This window comes from Moschus berezovskii, chromosome 13 (genome assembly GCF_049115385.1).
Source record: "Moschus berezovskii isolate FMDL1 chromosome 13, NW_MosBer_1.0, whole genome shotgun sequence".
In the NCBI taxonomy this organism is placed as follows: domain Eukaryota; kingdom Metazoa; phylum Chordata; class Mammalia; order Artiodactyla; family Moschidae; genus Moschus; species Moschus berezovskii.
In genome coordinates, this window is record NC_142472.1 from 16,438,442 (window position 1) to 16,460,580 (window position 22,139).

Sequence of the window (22,139 nt, forward strand, 5' to 3'; positions counted from 1 at the left end):
AGTTGCAGGTGGATTCTTTACCCACTGAGCCACCTGGGAAGCCCATTTACTAGATCACAAGTTTATTATAAAGGTTTCAGCTCCAGAACAGCCAGATGGAAGAGATGCAGAGAGCAGGGGAGGGGGAGGGGCAAGGGCTTCCAGGCCGCTCTAGGAGAGTCACCATCCCAACACCTGCACATGTTCACTCGGCAGGAAGCTCTGTGAACCCCATTCTACTGGCTTTTATTGAGGCTTCACAGAAATGTCCTTAGGCTAGGTTGATTAAAGCATTGGCCATTGGTGATTGAACTGTTTCCAGTCCCTCTCCTTCCTGGATGTGGGGGGTGGGGCTGAAAGTGCCAACCCTTTAATCAGGTCAAACACCTGATTTTGGTTTTTCTGACAAACAGGTGCATTCACTAAAACTCAGGTGTGGTTGAAAGGGGCTTGTTATAATCATCAAAAGATAGTTTTACACTCTTAGAGCGCCTAAAGGTTTTAGGAGTTTTGTGCCAGCAACAGCACGAAGACTAAATACGGATTCTAAGTCACAACATCACAGTCTTCAAGGTTCATCCATGCTGCGGTGTGTGTCAGAATTTCCTTCCTTTTTAAGGCTGAATGATTACTCCATTGTGTGTTTATACCACACTTTATTCATTCCAGAAATACTTTTGAATGCATTTATTTTTTTCGTATATCTTCAGATGGGTTTCATATATGGTAAAAAAATAAGGCTGAAGTTATTTATTTCCCTCTTGCACTGATGCCCACTTATTAGCCCATTTAAAATTTATCTGAGGGAAAACAAAGTGAACCTTGACCTCTTGCCTATGCACTTTTCCCTGTGCCTCAGTTCACCGCTGAGTGAGTGTCGGAAGGACGTGCTGTGGTCTCTCCTTTCCCTCCTCTTATCAAGACGGGATTCCTCCGGGCCAGCCTCGCAGTCGGACAGACACTGGGGAGCCCGGGCTGCCAGCTCGGTAGCCTGGCAGCTTTGTGCCCGTCATCAGCTCTCACCTCCACTGACCAGTACTGGCCACTAGCTCAGGGCACCTCGCGGTGGGGTGGGGTCTCTCCCAGGAAGGCCCCCCAGGGTCCTGCTCCATTCCAGCTGGAGACCTGCCCACGGCCCCTTGTTTGGTGCTGATGAGGGCAGCGTGCCCGAGGGCGGGCTGCTATCTCCTTGTGCCAGCTTTCTCCGGGTCTTCACAGCTGAGGGGCGTTTCTGCGGCAGCCCGCCCTCCCTCTCCACCTTCTGGGTGGGGACGCGGGCTCGGAGCGCGCCCTCTGTCCCCGCGCCGTGCGGTCCCCCCACAGCCTCCATCGGCGGCGCCTGCGGCCTCGCCTCCCTCCTGCGTGTGGCCCCCGGCTGCCCCCACCCCACAGGCCGGCAAGATGCGGCGGGAGTCCCCGGAGGAGCAGCCCACCCCGCGGCGGGACGCGAACGTCCGCTCGCGGCTGTTCGGGTGAGCCCCGCCGGTGCCTGACGCTGCGCCTCGCAGGGCTGAGCGCCGAGGGTCGGACGAGGGAGCGCTTTCCGAAGGCGGCCTATAGCGGCGGGGTCTCCCCAGGCCGGCCGCGGGGGTCCCCGTCCGCGCCCCCTGGGTGGGGCGGTGGGAAGAGGTAGCAGGACCCGGGAGGGACCTGGTGGCGGGCGCAGGGTCTCCCTGCCTTGCAGGAGGGGCAGCGGGAGCTGGAGGCAGGGAGGCTGGGAACCAGGTGGCGGCGGGGCGAGGCGGGGGGTCATCGCCAGCAGGATAAGGACCGGACCCCGCACGCCATCCTTAGCCGGCTTCCCCGGGACGGCTCCGGATTCACAGTTCTGAACTAATTCGCACCCTTTCCCCACTAAGCAAGCAGCCCTGAACAGCTTCCTTTATCTGATTAGTGCCCTGCTCCTTTGCCATCTTCCAATAATGGCCCACCTTTCTGCATATTCCTTAGGTAACAGCTGAGTTCCTACTGCACTGGGCTCCCTTGTCCCTGTGTCTGTGGCCATGGCTCCCTCCCTCTTTCTCTCCGTGTGAATCTCTCACTGGTATCTAGCTGTGACACATTTCATGTGTGTAAGAACACTATTGCTTTTTATTTAATGAATGGGGACATGATTCTTGAACCCATTTTGCTTTTTATCTGGGATACATTGAGAGGATTGGAGGGTGTATTTGACCAGTCCCTATCCTGACTGTGAATGGCTCTGCTTCCACCTTTGAGAATCACCCTGGGGATGGGGTCCCTGAAGCGTGTGGGGTCTTATCTGCATCTCTAGCCTTTCCAGAAGCAGTGCAGGGTCTTGAGGCAGGTGGTCCTGTCTAGGAGTCCTCTGGTCCTGAAACCACTGAAGGGTCCCTGAGCTGGGAGGAAACTCACAGATGAAAAGCGTCTCAGAGAGATGAAGCTCTTAACTGAAGCTTTCCTTCTGGTAGCTGGGACCACTAACTAGGTGGGGCGGAACCTTTGGGTTTAATCACACTTGAGTGATTTTTATTTATTATTTTTTTATACTTATCAGTAATTACCTTTTTTTATTGGAGGCTAATTACTTTACAATATTATATTGGTTGGTTTTGCCATACATTGACATGAATCCGCCCCGGGTGTACATGTGTTCCCCATCTTAAACCCCCCTCCCACCTCCCTCCCCATCCCATCCCTCTGGGTAATCCCAGTGCACCAGCCCCAAGCCTCCTGTCTCATGCATCGAACCTGGACTGGCGATTCATTTCACATATGATAATAATATACATGTTTCAGTGCCATTCTTCCTGGACGCTAATCCATTCATCTTTCTCACAAATTCTGACATTTCCTTTTTTTATATGGAAGGGCCTTGGGGATCCCCAGGAAACTGAAGCGTCTATGCTTGTTCTGATGGTGGTGTGTTCAGTGTGTGTAACTACATCTCTTGGCCATTTGGTAGCCCTTAAGGAAAGAGGGTCAAGAAGGAAAAATATGGAAGTAGACTTCCCAGTTGGCTCAGTGGTAAAGCCATAGCAGGAGACCAGGAAACGTGGGTTTAATCCCTGGGTCGGGAAGATCCCCTAGAGGAGGAAATGGCAACCCACTCCAGTACTCTTGCCTGGGAAATCCCATGGACAGAGGAGCCTGGCAAGTACAGTTCATGGGATTGCAAGAGTTGGACGTGACAAGTGACTGAACAGCAATAACTGTAAAAGATACCAAAGTACAGACACCTCTCCTAACTTCAGGCAGGGCAAGGAACTCTCCAGGGATGTTCTGTTTGTGAATTTTCAAAATGTGTGTGGATGGAAATGGGAAGATGGGGACTTCTCATTGATTTGGGTAGACCCCATTTCCAATTTTCCTGCTGAATGGGAAGGAGCTATTACCTCTTATTTTACATGTGAAGTCACTTAAGTAGAGTTTGAGTAATTTTTTTTTTAAGTTTTATTTTATATTGGAGTATAGCCAATTTACAATGTTGTGATAATCTCATGTGGACAGGAAAGGACTCCGTCATACCTATACATGTATCCATTCTCCCCCAAATTCTAAGAGTTTGAGTAACTTGCCTGCATCACACAGAATAGTGAAAGTTGGATCCCAAATCAGGAGTCTGGTTCCCGAGTCTGCGTTGCCCTGCATGCAACTGCTATTCTGAGCTGATTCTCTTTGGATACTTGTTCTGAAATGCAGGGAGAAGGCAAATGCAAACACATCTTTGATCTTGTAGGCAGGTGTTTCTCAAGGGAAGTTCTTAAAGTTCTTGCTGTTGGAGATGATGCTCGTGAAACATCTCTATAATCAAGCTTTAGGGCGGCTGATCTTTGAGTATGGCTCTCAGACCTTCTCATCCTCGTCACCTGGGAGCTTGTTAGAAATGCAAATCCCCCCTCCAGTCCTTTTAGACCAGTTCTGTAAATTTAGAAATGGTGGGGGTGGGGTTAAACAAGCTCCAGGTGATTCTGATGGAAGGTGGAGGCTGGCTTCTGCTTTAAGCCGCTCCTCCCACTGGCATTGCTCCTTCAGTGCTAACTTTTAGAAAGGGGTCCAGACTTTGTGAAGCTGGTTGGTGACCACAGCTGCCATCTTGTTTGTTAAGTCTGAGGTCCCCTTGTGATTTCCTCGTGTTCCCCACTCGCTGTCCTGGGAAAGTTGAAATGAGCCCAGGCAGGAAGTGCTGCCCAGAGACAAGGCCCACCTTGTAGAGAAACTGAGTTTTCATCTTCTCAGTGGGCGTTTGCTTTTCTTCTCACATTTCATCTGCTTTCCCAGCTTGTAAATGATGCCAGTAACTAGCTACTGACTCTATACAAGTGACCACACTGGGGTTTTAGTGTTTTTACTGCATAGGTAGCACTTAGAGCCTAAGAGAAAGCATACATTATGGCTACTGGTAATTGTGAATTTTAGAAAAGAATATATATTTTCTATTTCTATAAAAAACTTAAAACTATAGAAGAAGAAGGGCCTCCCAGATAAGTGGCACAGAGGCAAAGAATCCACCTGCCAGTGCGGGAGGCACAAGAGACGCAGGTTTGATTCTTGGGTTAGAAAGATCCCCCTGGGTAAGAAATGGCAACCCACTCGAATAGTGTTGCCTAGAGAATCCCATGGACAGAGGAGCCTGGTGGGCTACAGTCCATAGGGTCGCAAAGAGTTGGACATGACAGCACGTGCAAGAAGAAACGAATAAGGATTTGTTTCTATTAGCCAGGTCTACCTGCTGATATTTTGGTTATTTCTTAGTCTTGACCCTAGAAATCTCTGCATATCTGCACAGGCACAGTCTTTTTTTAAACCAAAATTACAGCTCATGGTTTTTTAGAATTAATTTTTATTGGCGTCTAGTTGCTCAACCCTGTTGTGTTAGTTTTGTACCACAGTGAGACACCAACTCACACATAGTAGGAGGCCTTCCATGGGAAAAAAAGGAAGAAACAATAGTGTTGGCAAGGATGTGGAGAAACTGGAACCCTGCACGCTGACGGTGGGGTTGTCAAATGGTGCATCACAAAGGACAAATATTTTATGATTTGATTTACGTGAAGTCCTCAGAGCGGTCACATTCAAAGAGAAATAAAGTGGCCTCGTGGTTGCCAGGGGCTGGGGACAAGGGAAGGGGAGAGTTAGTGTTTGATAGCACACACGAGTACAGGATGAAAAGAGTTCTGGACACTGGTTGCACGATAATGTGAATGTAGTTAACAATAATGAACTGTGTGCTTAAAAATCATCAAGATGGTAAATTTTACGTTGTGTGCATTTTCCACAGTTTTAAAAAATTTAATGCGAAACAAAAATGGCACCTGATGTGCCTCATTTGGAAGTGTTCCTGTGTTAGACTTTGCCACTTCCTGGTTACATGGCTGTGAATCAGCCACAAAACCTCAGTATTGGCCTTGGGAAAGTGGGGAGAAGACTTGGAGAGAACACCTCCCTGGGATGCTGAGAGGATTGGTGATGCTCTGAACAGGACAAGTCCTTCCAAACAAAGAGCAGTCATCACCTCCAAAGCGCTCTCCAGTAATCCCATGTGGTCCCCAGTAGAAAGCCTCTGATAACTTTGATACATGAGCTTACAACAACAGCAGCACCCAACAGGAATAGAAAGACTCCTCTCCTTTCCTGGCAAGGACTCAGCCACTGAAAATCCATGGACTCTGTAAGAGCCCGCCCAACCTCCTCTTCCCCTCTATAAAAGTGCTGTCCAGCCCTGGCACTTTGGGGACTTACACTTGGCTCTCCACAAATGCAGACCTCAAACTGCCATTCTCTGCTGATCCTGAATAAGCCTATCTTTGCTGGAGAAATATCTGACAGTCTGTTTGTTTCAGGTCGACAGAGGGTAGGAATCAACACATTGGGGAAACCATGGAAGACTCCATGGTTTCAAGTGGCAAATTATCCACTTGACACCTCTGAGAGGACTCTAGTCTCAGGTTGATCAGATGCAGGACTATAAAGACCAAAAAATCAAGAGTAAGCTACAGGAGATAAATTTTTTAGGCAGTTTGTTTTGCTGTAAGGACATACCAGTAAATTTGACTATACCTTTGGGATGTTCTATTTCTTGCTTGAGGCTGTGGTTATTGTATAAAGTTACCGAAACTCATCAAACTAAACACTCACTGGGAACAGGTCAAGGTCAGATAAAGAGCCCTGGAGAGCTCACCCAGCCTCCACCTACAGCATGTAGATTTCTGACTGTTAATGAAGAATAACAAGTGATATTCTGAAAATGGCGCAAAGAATCCTAGTTTGAAATTAAATATTTCTATCCATTCACCATTGATAGTTACTGAGGACCTAGCAGGCCCAGCCTCCCTAAACCATCTCAGCACTCGGCCAGTTCACGCCCCACCTCATGTCATCAGCTTCTCTGAAAAGTGTCTCCAGAGAGTCTGTCTCGATACCAGACAGTTTCCACATTCACACTCCTTTGGCAAGGGTACAGTTCAGTGACTGAGACATGGCCAGAGTCAGGGGAGCAAGGATTTAACAGCTCCCTGTTAAATGCCAAGCGCATCTGGTCCAAGACTCTGCCCCACCTCATCCCTGGGGACAGGTCCTGCACCCACCCCCAATCTGCTGGCCTCTGGGATGAGGGTGGAGAGAAATGCAGAGCTCACCCCAGAGGCTGCAGTGAGGACAGAGTCTCAAGGGACTGGACAATCCAGTCCCCAGCTGAACACGCTTCATTAACTGTGCTTATTTCCAATAGTGAGGAATAAGGAAAATTCAGTAAACCATAATGGGAGAATGGACTGTTTAGGAAAAAATGGGGCCTATCCCATATAAAAAACTAAAAAAAAAAAAATTCTAACTGCCTTTACTGTAGAAATAAAATCAGAAAAAAGCTATAATAAAACATAGAGATTTAGATGATGTTAGGATTTTTAAAAGACTTACTACAAAAGCATCAGGAGAAATGAAAAAGAAAAGCTTGATTTTATTTAATGATATATAATTTTAAACCTCTAAAGAACTAATGAAGGGAGGATAAAGGGAGGAGGGAGGTGGGAAGGGGGTTCAGGAGGGGGAACTTATGTAAACCCGGGGCGAATTCATGTCAATGTATGGCAAAACCAACCAATATAATATTGTAAAATAATTTGCCTCCAATAAAAAATAAATTAATTACCAAAAAAAAGAACTAATGAAAATCTGAAAAAGTATTATATGCTCTATTATAAGATATTTCAAAAATATAAATGCTCTATAGACAAAAATATATTAATAAACATTTGAAGAAAGACAAGTGATCAAGAGACATAAAAAGTGTTCCATCTCTATGAATCAAATGGCAACCCACTCTTGTTTTCTTTCCTGGAAAATCCCATGGACAGAGGAGTCTGACAGGCTACAGTCCATGGGGTTGCAAAGAGTTGAACAGGACTGAGTGACTGATGCATAAGTCAAATAAATTCAAAACAAAACTGTTTGAATTATTTTCAACTTTAGGCCCAGAAAAACTGTAATTCAGGTACTCAAAGGTGACAATGAAATAAGCTCACAAACAGCTGTTAAGAGGGCAAATTGGTCTGAAGCTAATGGAAAACAATTCAGCCCTTCACTAATTATTCTACTTCTGGGAACTGGATAAAGGAAAGATGCACCAAAATATATGGTCATAGATGTGCATCACATCCTAATTAGCAATAAACTGTATTAAACAAAAGTGAAAGACTGCATACGTTTCAATTAAATACCACATTTTGACAGAAACAGACTCTTAGAGAACGAACTTATGGTTGCCAGGGAGAGTGATGCGGGGAAGGGATAGTTAGGGAGTCTGGTAGGGACGTGTACTCACTGCTGTATTTAGGATGGATAACCAACAAGGACCTACTGTATTGCACAGGGAACTGCTCAATTTTGTGTGGCAGCCTGGATGGGAGTCGGGTTTGAGGGAGAATGGACACATGTTTATGTACGTCTCAGTCCCTTTGCTGTCCTCCTGAAACTATCACGTTGTCCGTTGGATATACTCCTTTACAAAATAAAAAGTTTAACTAAAAAATAAATACCGCATTTTGAACATGATTTAATGCTATAAATAAATGTTAAACTTTCCCATCAAAAGTTAGGAAGGAAGCAGGAATCAAAGATATTTTGACGTTGAACATCTTTTCCTCCTCAAGCGGAATTTTAAAGAGCGTCTTTGTGGGCTTCCCTTGTAGCTCAGATAATGGTAACAAATCTGGCTGTAATGCAGGAGAACCTGGTTCAATCCCTGGATCAGAAAGATGCCCTGGAGAAGGGAATGGCGACCCACCCCTCTATTCTTGCCTGGAGAATTCTATGGACAGACCATGGGGTTGCAAAGAGTGGACTCAGCTGAGTGACTAACACTTTCACTTTGGGGGCAGGATGTCATCATCTGGGTGAGTCCCAGTGCTGATTTCCTGGGCATTTTCTGTAGGGGACAAGTGTGGAATAAACCACCCAACATGTGTCAAACCTGTTTAGTGGTAAAGCTCCTAGATGTGCACCGTTGTTTTGGAAGGAAACGGAGACCTGGAGATGTTAAGGGTCTTGGAGCTGCTGAACTGGAGTGGAGACAAGCAGAGGACAGCTGAGGCCCTGGGTGCTCAGCTCCACTGCTGGGACTAGAGGCCCGTCTCCTGACTCCTGGACCGGGGTTCTTTAGGGGTGCCGAGGTACCTGATTAGCAAAATCTGAAGTTCAGTCTATCTTACTGCTTCTCTAATGAGTCATGGATAGTCATACATTCAACAAATAGCTCTCGAGCATCTGGACCCGTGTTGTCCTAGGAATAACAGGATAGGAGAAATGTGGTCTCTATCGCTGTTGCTCAGTTGTTCAGCCGTGTCCGACCCCACGGACCAGCACGCCAGGCTTCCTCGTCCTTTACTCTCTCCCGGAGGTTGCTCGAACTCATGTCCGTTGAGTTGGTGATGTTATCTAACCATCTCATCTTCTGCTCTCCTCTTCTCCTTTTGCCTTCAACCTTTCCCAGGATCCGGGTCTTTTCCAATCAGTCAGCTCTTCGCATCAGCTTGGCCAGAGTGTTGGAGCTTCAGCATCAGGCCTTCCAATGAATATTCAGGGTTGATTTCCTTTAGGACTGACTGGTTTGATCTCTATTCATGGGTTATTATGGTCTGGGCTTGGAAATTTCCTTACCCTGGCAAAATCAGTAAAACGGTGTTTACCTATGGGCTGTCTCTGCATACCAACTATTATCATTTAAATAATGCATGATCGATCTGAATAGGTTTTTTGGTGGGATTATCTGTACAGTTACTGTTTTTTGCCTTTATAATAAATAATTGCAGAGAGATAAGTTGAGATTATGTAAATATCATCATCTGCTTCAAACTTTCAGCCAGTTTTTAATTTCCATTGATGATTTTCTTGATTGTTCCTTTTTTATCTTTTTTGAATTGTTAAACATTTTTATTGTGCAGGCTTATAACCTTACAGGACATGCAGGATAGAAAAGTGTAAAATATCAGTAAGCATATAAAATTTCAGCAGTCTTTTGGACCAGCACTTGATTTGCACAAGGGACTAAGCATCTATCTAGAACAGACATACCTTAGAATACATAGTTGATAGATTGAATCACAAAACAAGTTCCCAAGTGATTTTCCTCATATAAAGATAAAAAATATCTTGCACTTAATAATTATTCAGTATAGTGCATTTTCAGTTATGTACACAGTTAAAAAGTAATTGATCACTCCTTTTATGTTTGTTTGCATTTGTTTGCAAGAGTTTTCCTTTCTCTCCCATTTATGTAGCAGTACGGATTCATGGATTCTTTCATTATTTACTGGGTTAGGCTTCATTGCCACTTATTTCTTTTGATGTTCAAAGTATCCCAGATTCGTCTAGCAAGAGCCATTCAAGCTTCTCTGTTCTTCCTACACATCCTCATGATTCACTGAGCGCTTCCTTATTTTATGGCACAAGATATCCCAGACCCATCTTGGACTTTCTCTGCCTGTTGGTCTCGGCCCGTAGACAGTGAGACTTCTGCCAGGATTGCCTGGGGCTCTGCTCACCAGGGCTCATCCTAGTTATGAGCAGCCCCCACAGAAAGTCTCCTTTGGCAGTCAGTTTTGTGGCTGGACCGGCCCTTGTGGTTCTTAGGATTGTGGGACACATCTCAGAAACAACCATCAGGGAACTTTGAAATGCCAAGGTGTATCACTCACATGCCCTGGAGGGTACAAGGCACCCCTGGGGTGACACAGCGAGGTCCTGGGTAGAGAGAGAGCTCACGAGCAAGCTTGGACTTGGGGTTCCGCCTTTTTGAGGTTGAGGGTGGGGTGTCTAGGATTTTAAAATTTCACTCTTTATTGGTGACTTTAAAAAATAAGAGCGGGAATTAAAGTGCAGGAAGGGAGAATCAAGCAGCCAGTGAGATGGTCTGTTATCAGGTCAACCAGAGCTTTCTAAAGCGGTAACTTCACGGGTGGGGTGGCCTGGCTCTTTATCTCGTTGTGTAGCTGTCACGTGTTCACCGGAGATGGATGTCTTTGACATGGCTGTCTCCAAATGTTAAAGTCAGGCACTTATATTGCAATTAAAAAAAAAAAAAAGAATTATCACATGCTGACACACACTGCCCCAATTTTGGAACCAGCTGTTTCTTAGTTGGTTCCTTTTAGGGAAGAAGGTATTAAAAAGCCAAGGTCTGGGTGAAGGGGGCCAAAGGGCACAAACTTCCATTATAAAATGAGTCAGTTTTGGGGGTGTAATGTGCAGTCTGGTGATTATAGTTAATCCTACTGTATTGAATATTTGAAAGCTGATAAGAGGCCTTAACGTTTCTTACAACAAGAAAAAAATTGTGATTGTGTATGTTACCCCAAACCCCAAGATCAGGGGGCTAGAATGCTCCCAGTGTGTCATTGCTTCCAGGGCCTCTCAGAGTACAGAGTTAGGGACTGTGTGTATGTATGTGAGTGAGTGTGTAAACACATGTCTAATTATTCCCCCATACCTCTATATATTTAAAATGTAGTGTTTTGTTTTTATTTAACAAAGCCCATAAATGTAGGATTCTAATTAGAGATGTGTAATCTGGATGTAGAATTGAGCATCTGTGCAGAGCAGAGAGAATTTGGATATATGTCACTGTCCTTTTAATTTTTAGCAGGTGGCCAAACCCCTTGTTCAAAATTGGTCGTGGACAGAAATTAAAACAAGGTGACACGTGCTCGGTGTTTCCAGAAGATCGCTCCCAGCACCTTGGAGAAGAGCTGCAAGGGTGAGTATAGGCAGCAGGGAGAAGGGGGAGGAGAGTGAGAATTTCCACATGGAGCTAAAGGTGTGCGTGTGGGGGCTTTGCTTCCTCTGGGCTTTTCTGAGCCTCCTCCCCTGACACTGCACACTCACCCCCTCAGGCTGACCCTGGGCTTAGCCCACTTTGGAGGCTGGGGGAGCCTGTGTTCCCTGTGCATCTGTTGACATGGGGGGAGCCTGCAGCCATGGCCCTGGAGGCTGAGCTCTGTCCTGGAGGTGGGGCCCCTGGAGGACAGTGTCTGCACTTCTGAGCTGCTCAGGACCTTTGTGATTCCAGCAAAGCTTGGAAGGAACTTATTTTGAGAATTGGGACTTTTTCCCCTCAAAGCCTTTCATTCTGGTGCTTCAGGGCCAACACTGCTAGGAGCCCTGTGAGCAGTGAGCCAGCAGCTGTGGGGCCCCACAGAGAGCCCTGTAGTGACGGCTTCCACTCTGCTGCCTCCCCCACTTTCCCCGATGGTGGACACGCTTTACTGTGCTTTATTTCTCATCACAGGTACTGGGATCAAGAAGTGTTGAGAGCCAAGTCATACAAACGGGAGCCTTCTTTAATGAAAGTCATCGTACAGTGTTACTGGAAATCCTGTCTAGTTTTGGGAATATTTACGTTTCTTGAGGTAAAAATTTTTCCATGCCGTGCGTTGCTTTCCAGTGTAAGCAGATCAGTACTGAGATGGGTGTGATGGTGGGAGAGAGGACAGCGGTTTGTCACAGGGTGAATGTCATCACAGTGTAGCTCAGTGGTTGTGTTTATTTTTAGAATGGACAGATGCTTAAAGGACTGAGCCTCCAGGGGATTAGTACTAAGTTGGCCGAAAGTTCTTTCAGGTTTTCCCATAACAGCTTATGGGAAGGGATGGCACTGACAGGACAAGACGTTTTATACCATATTAGGACATTTTTAGTGCTCAGTACTTGATATAAATGCTGAAACTGATCCCTGAGAAGAAGATCCTACAACCTCAAGGAATACGAGCCTCCTGGTTTGGAGGACGTAAATTTGGATCAGAGCCCAGTAACATAAGGCATTTTACAGGTGCTCAAGCAAGTAATTGTTAACTTGCCCAGGTCACATCTGATAAATGATTTCCTAAAAAGGGATCCTCGCTTCTTCTCTTCTTGTGGAACAGAACTCTGGGCCCTGCATCTGCACGGGAGCTGCCAGGGCTCCAAGAACATGCCCTTCCCTGGGCTGCGCCCTCCCCGTGGGCCAGGTCACCCAGACCAGAGCCCCCCATGGGGAGGAGCTCCAGCTGCACCATAAATTATGTGCACCCTCCATGCTGGTTTCTGTTCTGGCTGTGGGGATGGTTTGCTGGTTGAAAGCAGAGTCTTGGTATCCTGGATTTGGTGGAGGGTGTAGGAGGGGATTGCAGGGCAAACCAGAGCAGAAAGCCGTGAGCTCAGTGAGCTCCGTGACCCTGAAGATCCTGGGTCAAGGCCCCCCAGTGAGACAATTCCACCTGGGGACGCAGTGCCGGAAGGCCCCTGTTCTGGCTGAGCCTGCTGGAGGTCTGCTGCAGACCCCCCTGGGTGGCTCGTGCTCTCCATGGTCCCTTAGTGCTGCCTTAAGGACACGGGCGGCCTGTGAGTGTGTGAGAGCAGGAGGGATGGAAGAGGCAGCTGCTGTGAAAGGGGTGTTTTAGGTGGAGAAGGTGTGAGTCCATTGTGTCGGGAGTGAGATGGCTGGGTTTACAGGTGGGCAGTGTGGCTCTTGCTTAAAGGCTGTGTTGTACTGAAGGGCACTGTGGGCAGTGGGCAGCTGGGTAGGTGAAGTCTGTCCCATGCAACTGGAGAGACAGAGTATCTGTCAGCTCCCTGGTGACTGGATGGTCCTGCGAGATGGAGTTCTCGTTGATGACAAAGGTGTGTTGACCATTGTGCCAGAGGGTGGGGACAGGTGTGTGGGGCAGAGCACCACCTTAGAGAGGGCTCTGACCACTGAGGCACTGCAGTGCCTTGTGAAGGGCAGGGGTGGTGTTGATTTCACAGTTGTCCAGCCCCAGGAACACTTCCTGCTGGGGATCCAGGAAGGCCAGGCCTGGGGTTGCATAAGGTGCAACTGCTAGAACCCCGGCCCCTCCTTCAGGAGGCTGGTTGTGGGGCGGTCATGGCAGTGGAGTGGGGAGTTGAGGACCTAGTAGAGGTGGGGCTCATCTCAGTAGCTCTACCAGTACTAGCGGCAGCAACAGGGCATCGTGCTGAGAAGTCACTCAAAATAAGTCACGTATCAGGAACTGCTGTGAGCACTGTATGTGTGATAACATTTTTATTCTTTTGGCTAACTCAGCAAACTTGTAGGTTTCCTATTACCCGCACTGTAGAAGAAAGGACTCTGGACCCAAGTAATTACATAGGTTGCCTGTGGTTACAGGGAGCTTCAAGGACAACGTGAGGTTCCACTTCAGGCTCTCTGACTTACAAGCCTGATCATTTCAATGACTAAGAGCTCGTCCAGGGTCACGAAGGCTTGTCTTTAGAGCTTTGTCTTCAGGGTCTCAGACACATGCATCCTGAACTTTGTTTAAGGATAGTAAATAGGATGCTGAGAACTTCCTGGAGCACGAAGTCAGATTTGGGATCGTAATTGTGGGTAGATTTCAGGTGACCACGTCCCCCGGGGGGGCCAGATTTGACTAGGATGTTGATGCCAGCAGCAACATCATGCTGTGGTCAGATGGACCAGGAGCCCTGTAATAAGCCAGCTTCCCCTCATTACCATCCCTAAGTAGCGATGGTTTTAGATAGTGGAAGATCTAAACTCAGCCCTGGACTCTGTGAAACATGAACACATTTACTCTGTGACCTCCTGCCCTCTTTTAATTTCTGGGGTGCACAGGATGACTCACAGGTTACCCGTGGTTCCCAGATGGTGCTGTGACCAACCCAGCGCAGGCACTCCTGGCACACAGTGGGAAGAGGCAGGCGATGCCAGTCCAGGGCGGGGATTCTGGGGTTAGGATTTCAAAGTGTGAAACCTCTGTCCTGTGAGAACTGAGGAGTGCCCATAATGCTTGAGGGAGCCAGTACCAGGCTACTGTTCAACCTGGAGCCCGTGCAGGTCTCCCCTAATTAGAACAGCCAGTGAGTTCCCAGCACCCTGGCCCCTGTGTGCACCCCCATGGGGACCTTGGGTGGGGAGAACAGGTCTCCGCCTGCCTGGGGTCCTCGGGGTGGAGAGGAGGGGCATGAAGACTCTTCCTGGACCAGAGACACAGAGACCACTCCCCAGGTCATCAGGGCTTCTCTCTGAGAGGCGAGGTCTCTAGTGTGTAAATGGGTGACCTCAGAGAACCAGAGTGGGTTCACCCAGTCCCTTCCCCTGAGAGGGGCGGAGTGACCAGGGTTTATGTCCTCTTCCTGAGAACCTTAGAAATGGCCCAGTCTTGTCTAATTACTGACCTTTGTCCAAGGCCACTTTTGCTGGTGGTCTCTGCTTTAGGTGGAGAATGAAGGAAGCACATATTTGGGTAAATCTACATTTTGGAGCTCTGATGAGCAGGAAGTAAGCAGAATCCTCTGCATCCCAGCATGGGCTTTGTGCCTGGACTCACTCCCAGAGAGCTGAGTGGTCTTTGCGTTTATTTCCCAACCCTTTCTTCCATGTGTCCCTGACTTCTGCTCCACCCGGGAGGCTGAGGAGTGGCTGCTTGTGGCAGAGATACTGTGGGCTCAGAGCAGCCACTGAGGACCACACAGCAAGGGAGAAAGAAGGGAGCATGGAGCCAAGCAGACAGGGACCTGCAGAGCACACCTGCCCCGCTGATTCTTGAGAGCATAGCAATGCCATCAGATGTTAGTAATATCCACAGTGATGACCTTGAGACATATATGAGGGTGATGCTTTTCCATTCATTTTTTAAAAGAATCTGTGTTTTTATTGTCTCCTTGAAAAAAAGTTTTAAAAAATGAAGTATGATTGACTTACAATATTGTATTAGTTTCAAGTGTATAGCATAGTGACTCAGTATTTTTGTACATATTAAATGATCACCCTGATCAGTCTAGTTATCCTCTGTCACCATACAAATTTTTCCAGTGTTATTGACTGTGATCCCTAGGTTGTACATTACATTCCCACGACTTATTTATCTTATAACTTGTTTGTGTCTCTTAATCTCCCTCACCTATTTCACTCATCCTCCAATCCCCCTCAATCCATTTTCTTTAAAAAATCAAGGAAATAGATGACTCCTTTTTTAAAAGATTACTTTCATAATGATGAAAAAAAAAATCCTGCTTAGAAGTGAAACTTTTAATTACTTTCCAGAAAAATTGGCTTTTAGAAGTGACTTTTCTCAAGAGATCTCATTCTGTCATAATGGCCTGTAAACAGCAATGAGTTTTCTAAGCCCTTTGTGAAACCAGCCTCTACCATTAAGGATAGACTATGTCTCTTCCCAGGACTCCTGTCTTTTCTGCATACTGTAGAAATCCTTGCTAATTTTTTTCTTTCTGATGTGACAAGATGATTCTAGTTTATCTTTACACAAAAAAAGCTGCACACCCTTAAGTACAAATTTGCCCCAGCCCTGGAATCTCCATTTCTCCAAGCAGCCGTGGCTCCTTCTAGGGGGAAACGGTATTTTGAGACTATGGTCTGGGCACTAAGGGTGCTCATTGCTGTCGAGTTGGCTATTGTTTCTCGGCTCTGTCATTGGACAAAGCTAGTATACATCTTTTTGTAGTAAACAAACCTTGAGTTTATATGGGTATTTTCGGTCTAAATCAGATTCAGGACAGTAGTGTTTTTACTTTATCTTTTAACTCTTAGATTGGTATCTGTTTTCTTTCATCATCTGTTCTCTTTTCTGCCATGCCCAATCCCAGTTCTCAATGATATCAGTATAATTACTCATTTAAAAATCTTATAGTATCAACACTATTAACCATAATGTGATTTTTGGAAGCTTTTTATTTTTATTTTTTTTGCTGTTCATATTGTCCTTAGGCATATCACACAGGGAATGTGTTTTCAAATTATTTTTTTACAACCACTTTTAATAATTCTTTTTTGTATAACTGTCAGCCTGGTGGATGGATATAACTTTTGTTTCATTTTGCTCTGAAATTTTAGGAATTGCTTTTGAAAGCTTTATTGTTTTATAATTATAATTCTGTATAATGTTTTGCTGGGAAAGATAGAAGGCAGGAGGAGAAGGGGACAACAGAGGATGAGGTGGTTGGATGGCATCACTGACTCAATGGAGATGAGTTTGAGTAGACTTTGGGAGTTGGTGATGGACAGGGAGGCCTGGCGGGCTGTGGTCCATGGGGTTGCAAAGAGTCGGACACGACTGAGTGACTGAACTGAACTGATAATATTTTCACAATTTCAAACTCAGTCAACAGAAGAGGCTGTTTTTAAGGAAGACTGATATCCTTGTTGTCTCCATTCTAATTCTCCCTCCCCTTTTAGAGGTAACATTACAAATTTTGATTCGTTTTTATTTTGTAGATATAGTATTTTATAAACATTTAATTTTTTCTGTAGTGTCAAATGAAAGGTCTGAATTTCATCATTGGAGTCTCAAGAGTTTGGTTTCATAAGGAATTTTCCTAGAAGCATGATATGTAACATGGAACTCTGGTTAAAACCCTCTGTCAGTTAAAACCCTCTATCTGTTCAACTGGCTATTTATTTTTTTCCATAAGCTCATTCTTTTCTGCTGATATATTTCACTCAAGCATTTTTTTCTTTGATAGCTTGTTTCTTTTTTGTGTTTTCTTAATTTTTCTCATGAAGTGGAGATGGTGGAGTTGGGTAAGAAACCTTTTAAGTACATGTAGAAATGTAACAGAGAAACTATACTGACTAGGGAAATTGTAGCACTTAACCCTCTGAGAAGTTCCCCTAAGAAGCAGGAAATGGGGCCTAAAAGTCAAGTCCTTTCAGAAGGTTGAATACCAAGGACCCACCAAGAAATGTCTGTCTGTCTCTCTCATACTGTGAGATTCCTGTGGAAACTTGAACGAATGGTGTCTTATTGTATTGGACTCTTTTAAAAATCTTTCATGGTTTCACAGTTGTGAAGAGTTCCTGTGACAGAGTAAGAACTCTATTCTCAATTGGTTTGTGGAAAGAATATTCACAGATCAAACCTAGACTGACATCAAAGATGAAGGGTTTGGGGAACAATTTTTGATCTTCTCCCTGCTTATCCAGAAAGTTGTAATTTGGTCAGTTTCAAGTTGGTGAATGTCACTGAATTGTGTCTGACTCTTTGCTACCCCCTTAGACTATACAGTCCATGGAATTCTCCAGACGAGAATACTGGAGAGGGTAGCCTATCCCTTCTCCGGCAGATCTTCCCGAACCAGGAATCAAACAGGGGTCTCTTCATTGCAGGTGGCTTCTTTACCAACTGAGCTGTCAGGAGAGCCCCCAGCTTCAAGTTTGATAGTGAATGCTTTCTCAGTTGTTTTTTACCTCATTACTTGAGGGTTAGGATCAGGAACAGACAGGAGAGTAGAGCTATAGACCCTGGACTGGCATTACTCCTTAGTGAGGCTGTTTGCTCAACGGGCATATTAAATTCTGTCTCTCAGCAGAAAAATTGAGACATTTAGGCAGTAATGACCTGCCTTTATTTTGCAGTATTTTTTTTTTTGCTGGATTTGTTGCATTCACAGTGTTCTTTAAGTAGGTGACATTACTCTTACTTTTCCTGTAATTACAATGATATTAGGACCAAATAGAGAGCTGAGTAACAGACAGCAGAGATTCCCAAAGAGAATCACAGTTTTAGGACACTTTGGGATGGCAGGTGTTACCACTGGGCCTTCTGGTGGATAGCCCCAGGTTCATAGCCTGCAGCGCTGGGCTTCCCTTGATCATATCTGGGCTGGGACTGCCTTGTGTAGTTTGACATTATTTCTTCTCTGTGTAAGCCTCCAGACTTCCATCTCAGTAAACTCTATAAACAGTGTGTTTTATGATCTATGATGTGAGGGGCTCCTCTTAAGCTTGTAGCACCTCTGGGGGTGAATGATGGAGCTTTCTGGAAACGTAGCAATGAGACTTTGTGTTCTTGAAAACTGGTCATCTTACTCTGATATGGTCATCTTGCTCATCTTCCACTACTCATAATTCTCTTCTCTGGAGTAGATGAGATCTCCTGCGACCTTGTGGAAGGTAAGGCAGGTGTTACAACCTGTGAACATATGTGTGTAGGGCTTCAGTACCTCATCCGTTTGAGAGATGGGGTCAGCTTTCCTCTTGTGTGTGGGTGCATCAACTTTGTACAGATAGTAGAGAGCTCTCAAAAGAAAACCTATCTGGGAACTTCCCTGGTGGTCCTAAGAGTCTGCCTTTCAATGCAGGGGTCACGAGTTTGATCTCTGGTCATGGAAGTAAGATATTACATGCCTCAGGGCAACTGAACTGGCAATTCCCAACTAGAGAAGCCAGCGCACTGCAATGAAGACTCAACACAGCCAGAAAAAAAAAGAAAAGTTTTGTGCTGGAGGTTTCTTGGTGGATGATGTTCCATAGTTCAGTAGACCAGTTGATAGTAGAAGTTGATAGAGATCAAAGCCAGACATTGACAATCAATGTCATATCATGTAGGAGATAGCCAGCATACTCAAAATATCCAAAAAAAACCCCATCGAAAGTCATTTTACCATTTTGTTTGTGTTAATCACTTTGATGTTTGGTTTCCACCTAAGTTAAGTGGTGGGGGGGACCCTTCTTGACCATATTTCCACTCTCAGTTCTCTACTGAAATGTAACTATTAATAAAATGCTCCTTTTTAAAAACAAATTGTGATGGGTGATGAAAAGTCGATACTGTACACCGATGTGGAATGGAAGAGATCATGGGGTAAGTGAAATGAACCACCACCAACCACACCAAAGTCCAGTCTTCATCTAGAGAAGTTGATGTTATGTATATTGTGGGACTGAAAGGGAGTCCTCCATTATGAGCTTTTTCCGGAAAACCAAACAGTTAATTCCAATGAGTACTTCTCCCAATTAGATGAACTGAAAGCAGCACTTGATGAAAAGTGTCTGAAATTAGTCAACAGAAAATGCATTATCTTCTATCAGGATGATGTAAGACCGCATGTTTCTTTGATGACCAGGCAGAAACTGTCACAGCCTGACCTGGAGGATCTAACTCACCTTCCATATTTACCAGACATTGCACTTTCAGAGTTCCATTTATTTTGTTTTTTTAAAAAATCCTCTTACTGGAAGAAAATTTTAATTTTCTGGAAGACAATAAAAGGCACCTGAAATAGATACAAAGTTTTCCTCAAAAAGATACAAAGTTTTGGGAAGATGGAATTAGGAAATTGCCTGAAAAATGGAAGAAGGTAATGGAACAAAATTTGAAAAGGTGTTCAACAAAGTTCTTGGTGAAAATGAAAAATGTGCCTTTTATTTTTACTTAAAAACCAAAAGAACATTTGGCCAACCCAATACTAAGGCTTTATTGTCTTTGATTGTAAGATGTTGGCTTATGTTAAAACTAACATTGTTGTCTGCTTGTCTTCTTTGAGATAGTGGATCTGTGTATTTTTCTTTTAGATTAGCCATGAATGCAGCGTTTTCTCAAGATGGTTTTTTAACATGCTAATAATAAAAGTAAAGCTTGTATTAAGAAAAACTGACATCACTTGTATTTCTAATTAATTAGGCTTTTTTCTTTCAGGAAGGCACCAAAGTAGTTCAACCCATATTTTTGGGGAAAATGGTTAGTTATGTTGAAAACTATGATCCTGCCAATTCTGCTGCTTTGCACGAAGCCTACGGCTACGCGGCGGGGCTGAGCGCCTGCGTGCTCCTGTGGGCCGTTCTGCACCACTTTTACTTCTGCCACATTCAGCGCGTGGGGATGAGGCTGAGAGTAGCTGTGTGCCATATGATCTACCGCAAGGTGAGTGTCGCTCTGTACCACGGTGTGTACCTCCCCTGTGCAGCAAAGAAGGGAGGAGAAGGGGATGACAGAGGCTGAGATTTTTGGATGGCATCACCAACTCAATGGACATGAGTTTGAGTAAACTCTGGGAGTTGGTGATGGACAGGGAGGCCTGGCGTGCTGCAGTCCATGGAGTCGCAACAAGAGGGACATGACTGAGTGACTGAACTGTACTGAACACACGCTAGCAAAGTACTGCTCAAAATTCTACAGCCAATCTTCAAGAGTATGTGAACTGTGAACTTCCAAATGTTCAAGGTGAATTTAGAAAAGGCAGAGGAACCTGAGATCAAATCGCCAACATCTGTTGGATCATCGAAAAAGCAAGAGAGTTCCAGAAGTACATCTGCTTTATTGACTATGCCAAAGCTTTTGACAGTGTGGATTACCACAAACCATGGAAAATTCTTAAAGAGATGGGAATAGCAGACCACTTGACCTGCTGCCTCAGAAATCTATATGCAATAGTTTGAAGCAATAGTTAGAACCAGACATGGAACAACAGACTGGTTCCAAATCAGGAAAGGAGTACATCAAGGCTGTATATTGTCACCCTGCTTATTTAACTTATATTCAGAGCAAATCATGAGAAATCTGGGCTGAATGAAGCACAGGCTAGAATCAAGATTGCTGGGAGAAATATCAATAACTTCAGATATGCAGATGATACCACCCTTATGTCAGAAAGCAAAGAAGAACTAAAGAGCCTCTTGATAAAAGTGAAAGAGGAAAGTGAAAAAGTTGGTTTAATACACGACATTCAGAAAATTACGATCATGGCATCCGATCCCATCACTTCATAGGAAATGGATGGAGAAACAATGGAAAGAGTGAAAGACTTTATTTTCTGGGCTCCAACATCACGGCAGATGGTGACTGCAGCCATGAAATTAAATGATGCTTGCTCCTTGGAAGAAAAGCTATGATCAACCTAGACAGCAATTAAAAAGCAGAGACATTACTTTGTCAACAAAGATCTGTCTAGTCAAAGATATGGTTTTTCCAGTAGTCATGTTTGGATGAGAGTTGGACTCTAAAGAAAGCTGAGCACCGAAGAATTGATGCTTTTGAACTGTGGTGTCAGAGAAGACTCTTGAGAGTCCCTTGGACTGCAAGAAGATCCAACCAGTCCATCCTAAAGGAAATCAGTCCTGAATATTCATTGGAAGGACTGATGCTGAAGCTGAAACTCCAATACTTTGGATACCAGGTGTGAAGAACTGACTCATTGGAAAAGACCGTGGTGCTGGGCAAGATTGAAGGTTGGAGGAGAAGGGGACGCCAGAGGATGCGATGGTTGGATGGCATCACCAACTTGATGGACTTGAGTTTGAGTAGTGATTGACTGACTGTGTATCTATTCATCTGTTAGTGGACATTTGAGTTGTTTCTGCCTTTTGACTATTGTACATAATGGTGCTATAAACAGTGTGAAGATTTCTGAGGAGGCAGGTCAAGTGGTCTGCTATTCCCATCTCTTTAAGAATAACCAGTCAAATTCATGCTCTAAGCTATTTTGAGTACATTCTGGGAAATGAAATTTCTATGCTGTATACTAATTTCATGTTTGTTTTTTTGAGGAAATCCTTCTGTCTTCCCTTGTGGCTACATCATTTTACATTTTCTCCTGAACATTTATTTTTCTGTTTATCTTGAAGACTAAATAGAAAGTTTTTATGAACCGTGATATTTCATTTGGATCTGGGCTCTAGTTGATTGTCTGTTGAAACAGTTCAAGGTGGTCTGTTCAGGTTTCTCGGTTCTCTAGAGAATTTTTCAGAGCTTTTTATCAAATCAAAAAGTGATTGTACAGCACAGTCTGTTTTTATTTTTTTGTAAGGTCAGCAGACTGGCATTAAGAACACAGGCTCCTCACAGGGTTAGTGTTTTGAATATTATACTGGTTAGTTTTAGAATGAGGAAACTAAGCCCAAAGTGTTTAGATGGTGTCACACCTGGTATCAATGACTGGCCAGATTTATAGTC

General features: G+C 44.8%; 1 protein-coding gene across 1 annotated transcript in view; it reads left to right on the plus strand.

The window, feature by feature from the left end:
- Nucleotides 1-8,319: 8,319 nt before the first annotated feature.
- Nucleotides 8,320-22,139, plus strand: part of LOC148775815 (ATP-binding cassette sub-family C member 4-like) — a 145,853-nt gene continuing 132,033 nt past the window's right edge. Inside the window, exons 1-4 of the mRNA XM_088842816.1 lie at nt 8,320-8,333; nt 11,081-11,191; nt 11,723-11,843; nt 19,887-20,111. Coding sequence (XP_088698942.1) covers nt 8,320-8,333; nt 11,081-11,191; nt 11,723-11,843; nt 19,887-20,111 — 471 coding nt within the window. The remainder of the gene's footprint in view (nt 8,334-11,080; nt 11,192-11,722; nt 11,844-19,886; nt 20,112-22,139) is intronic.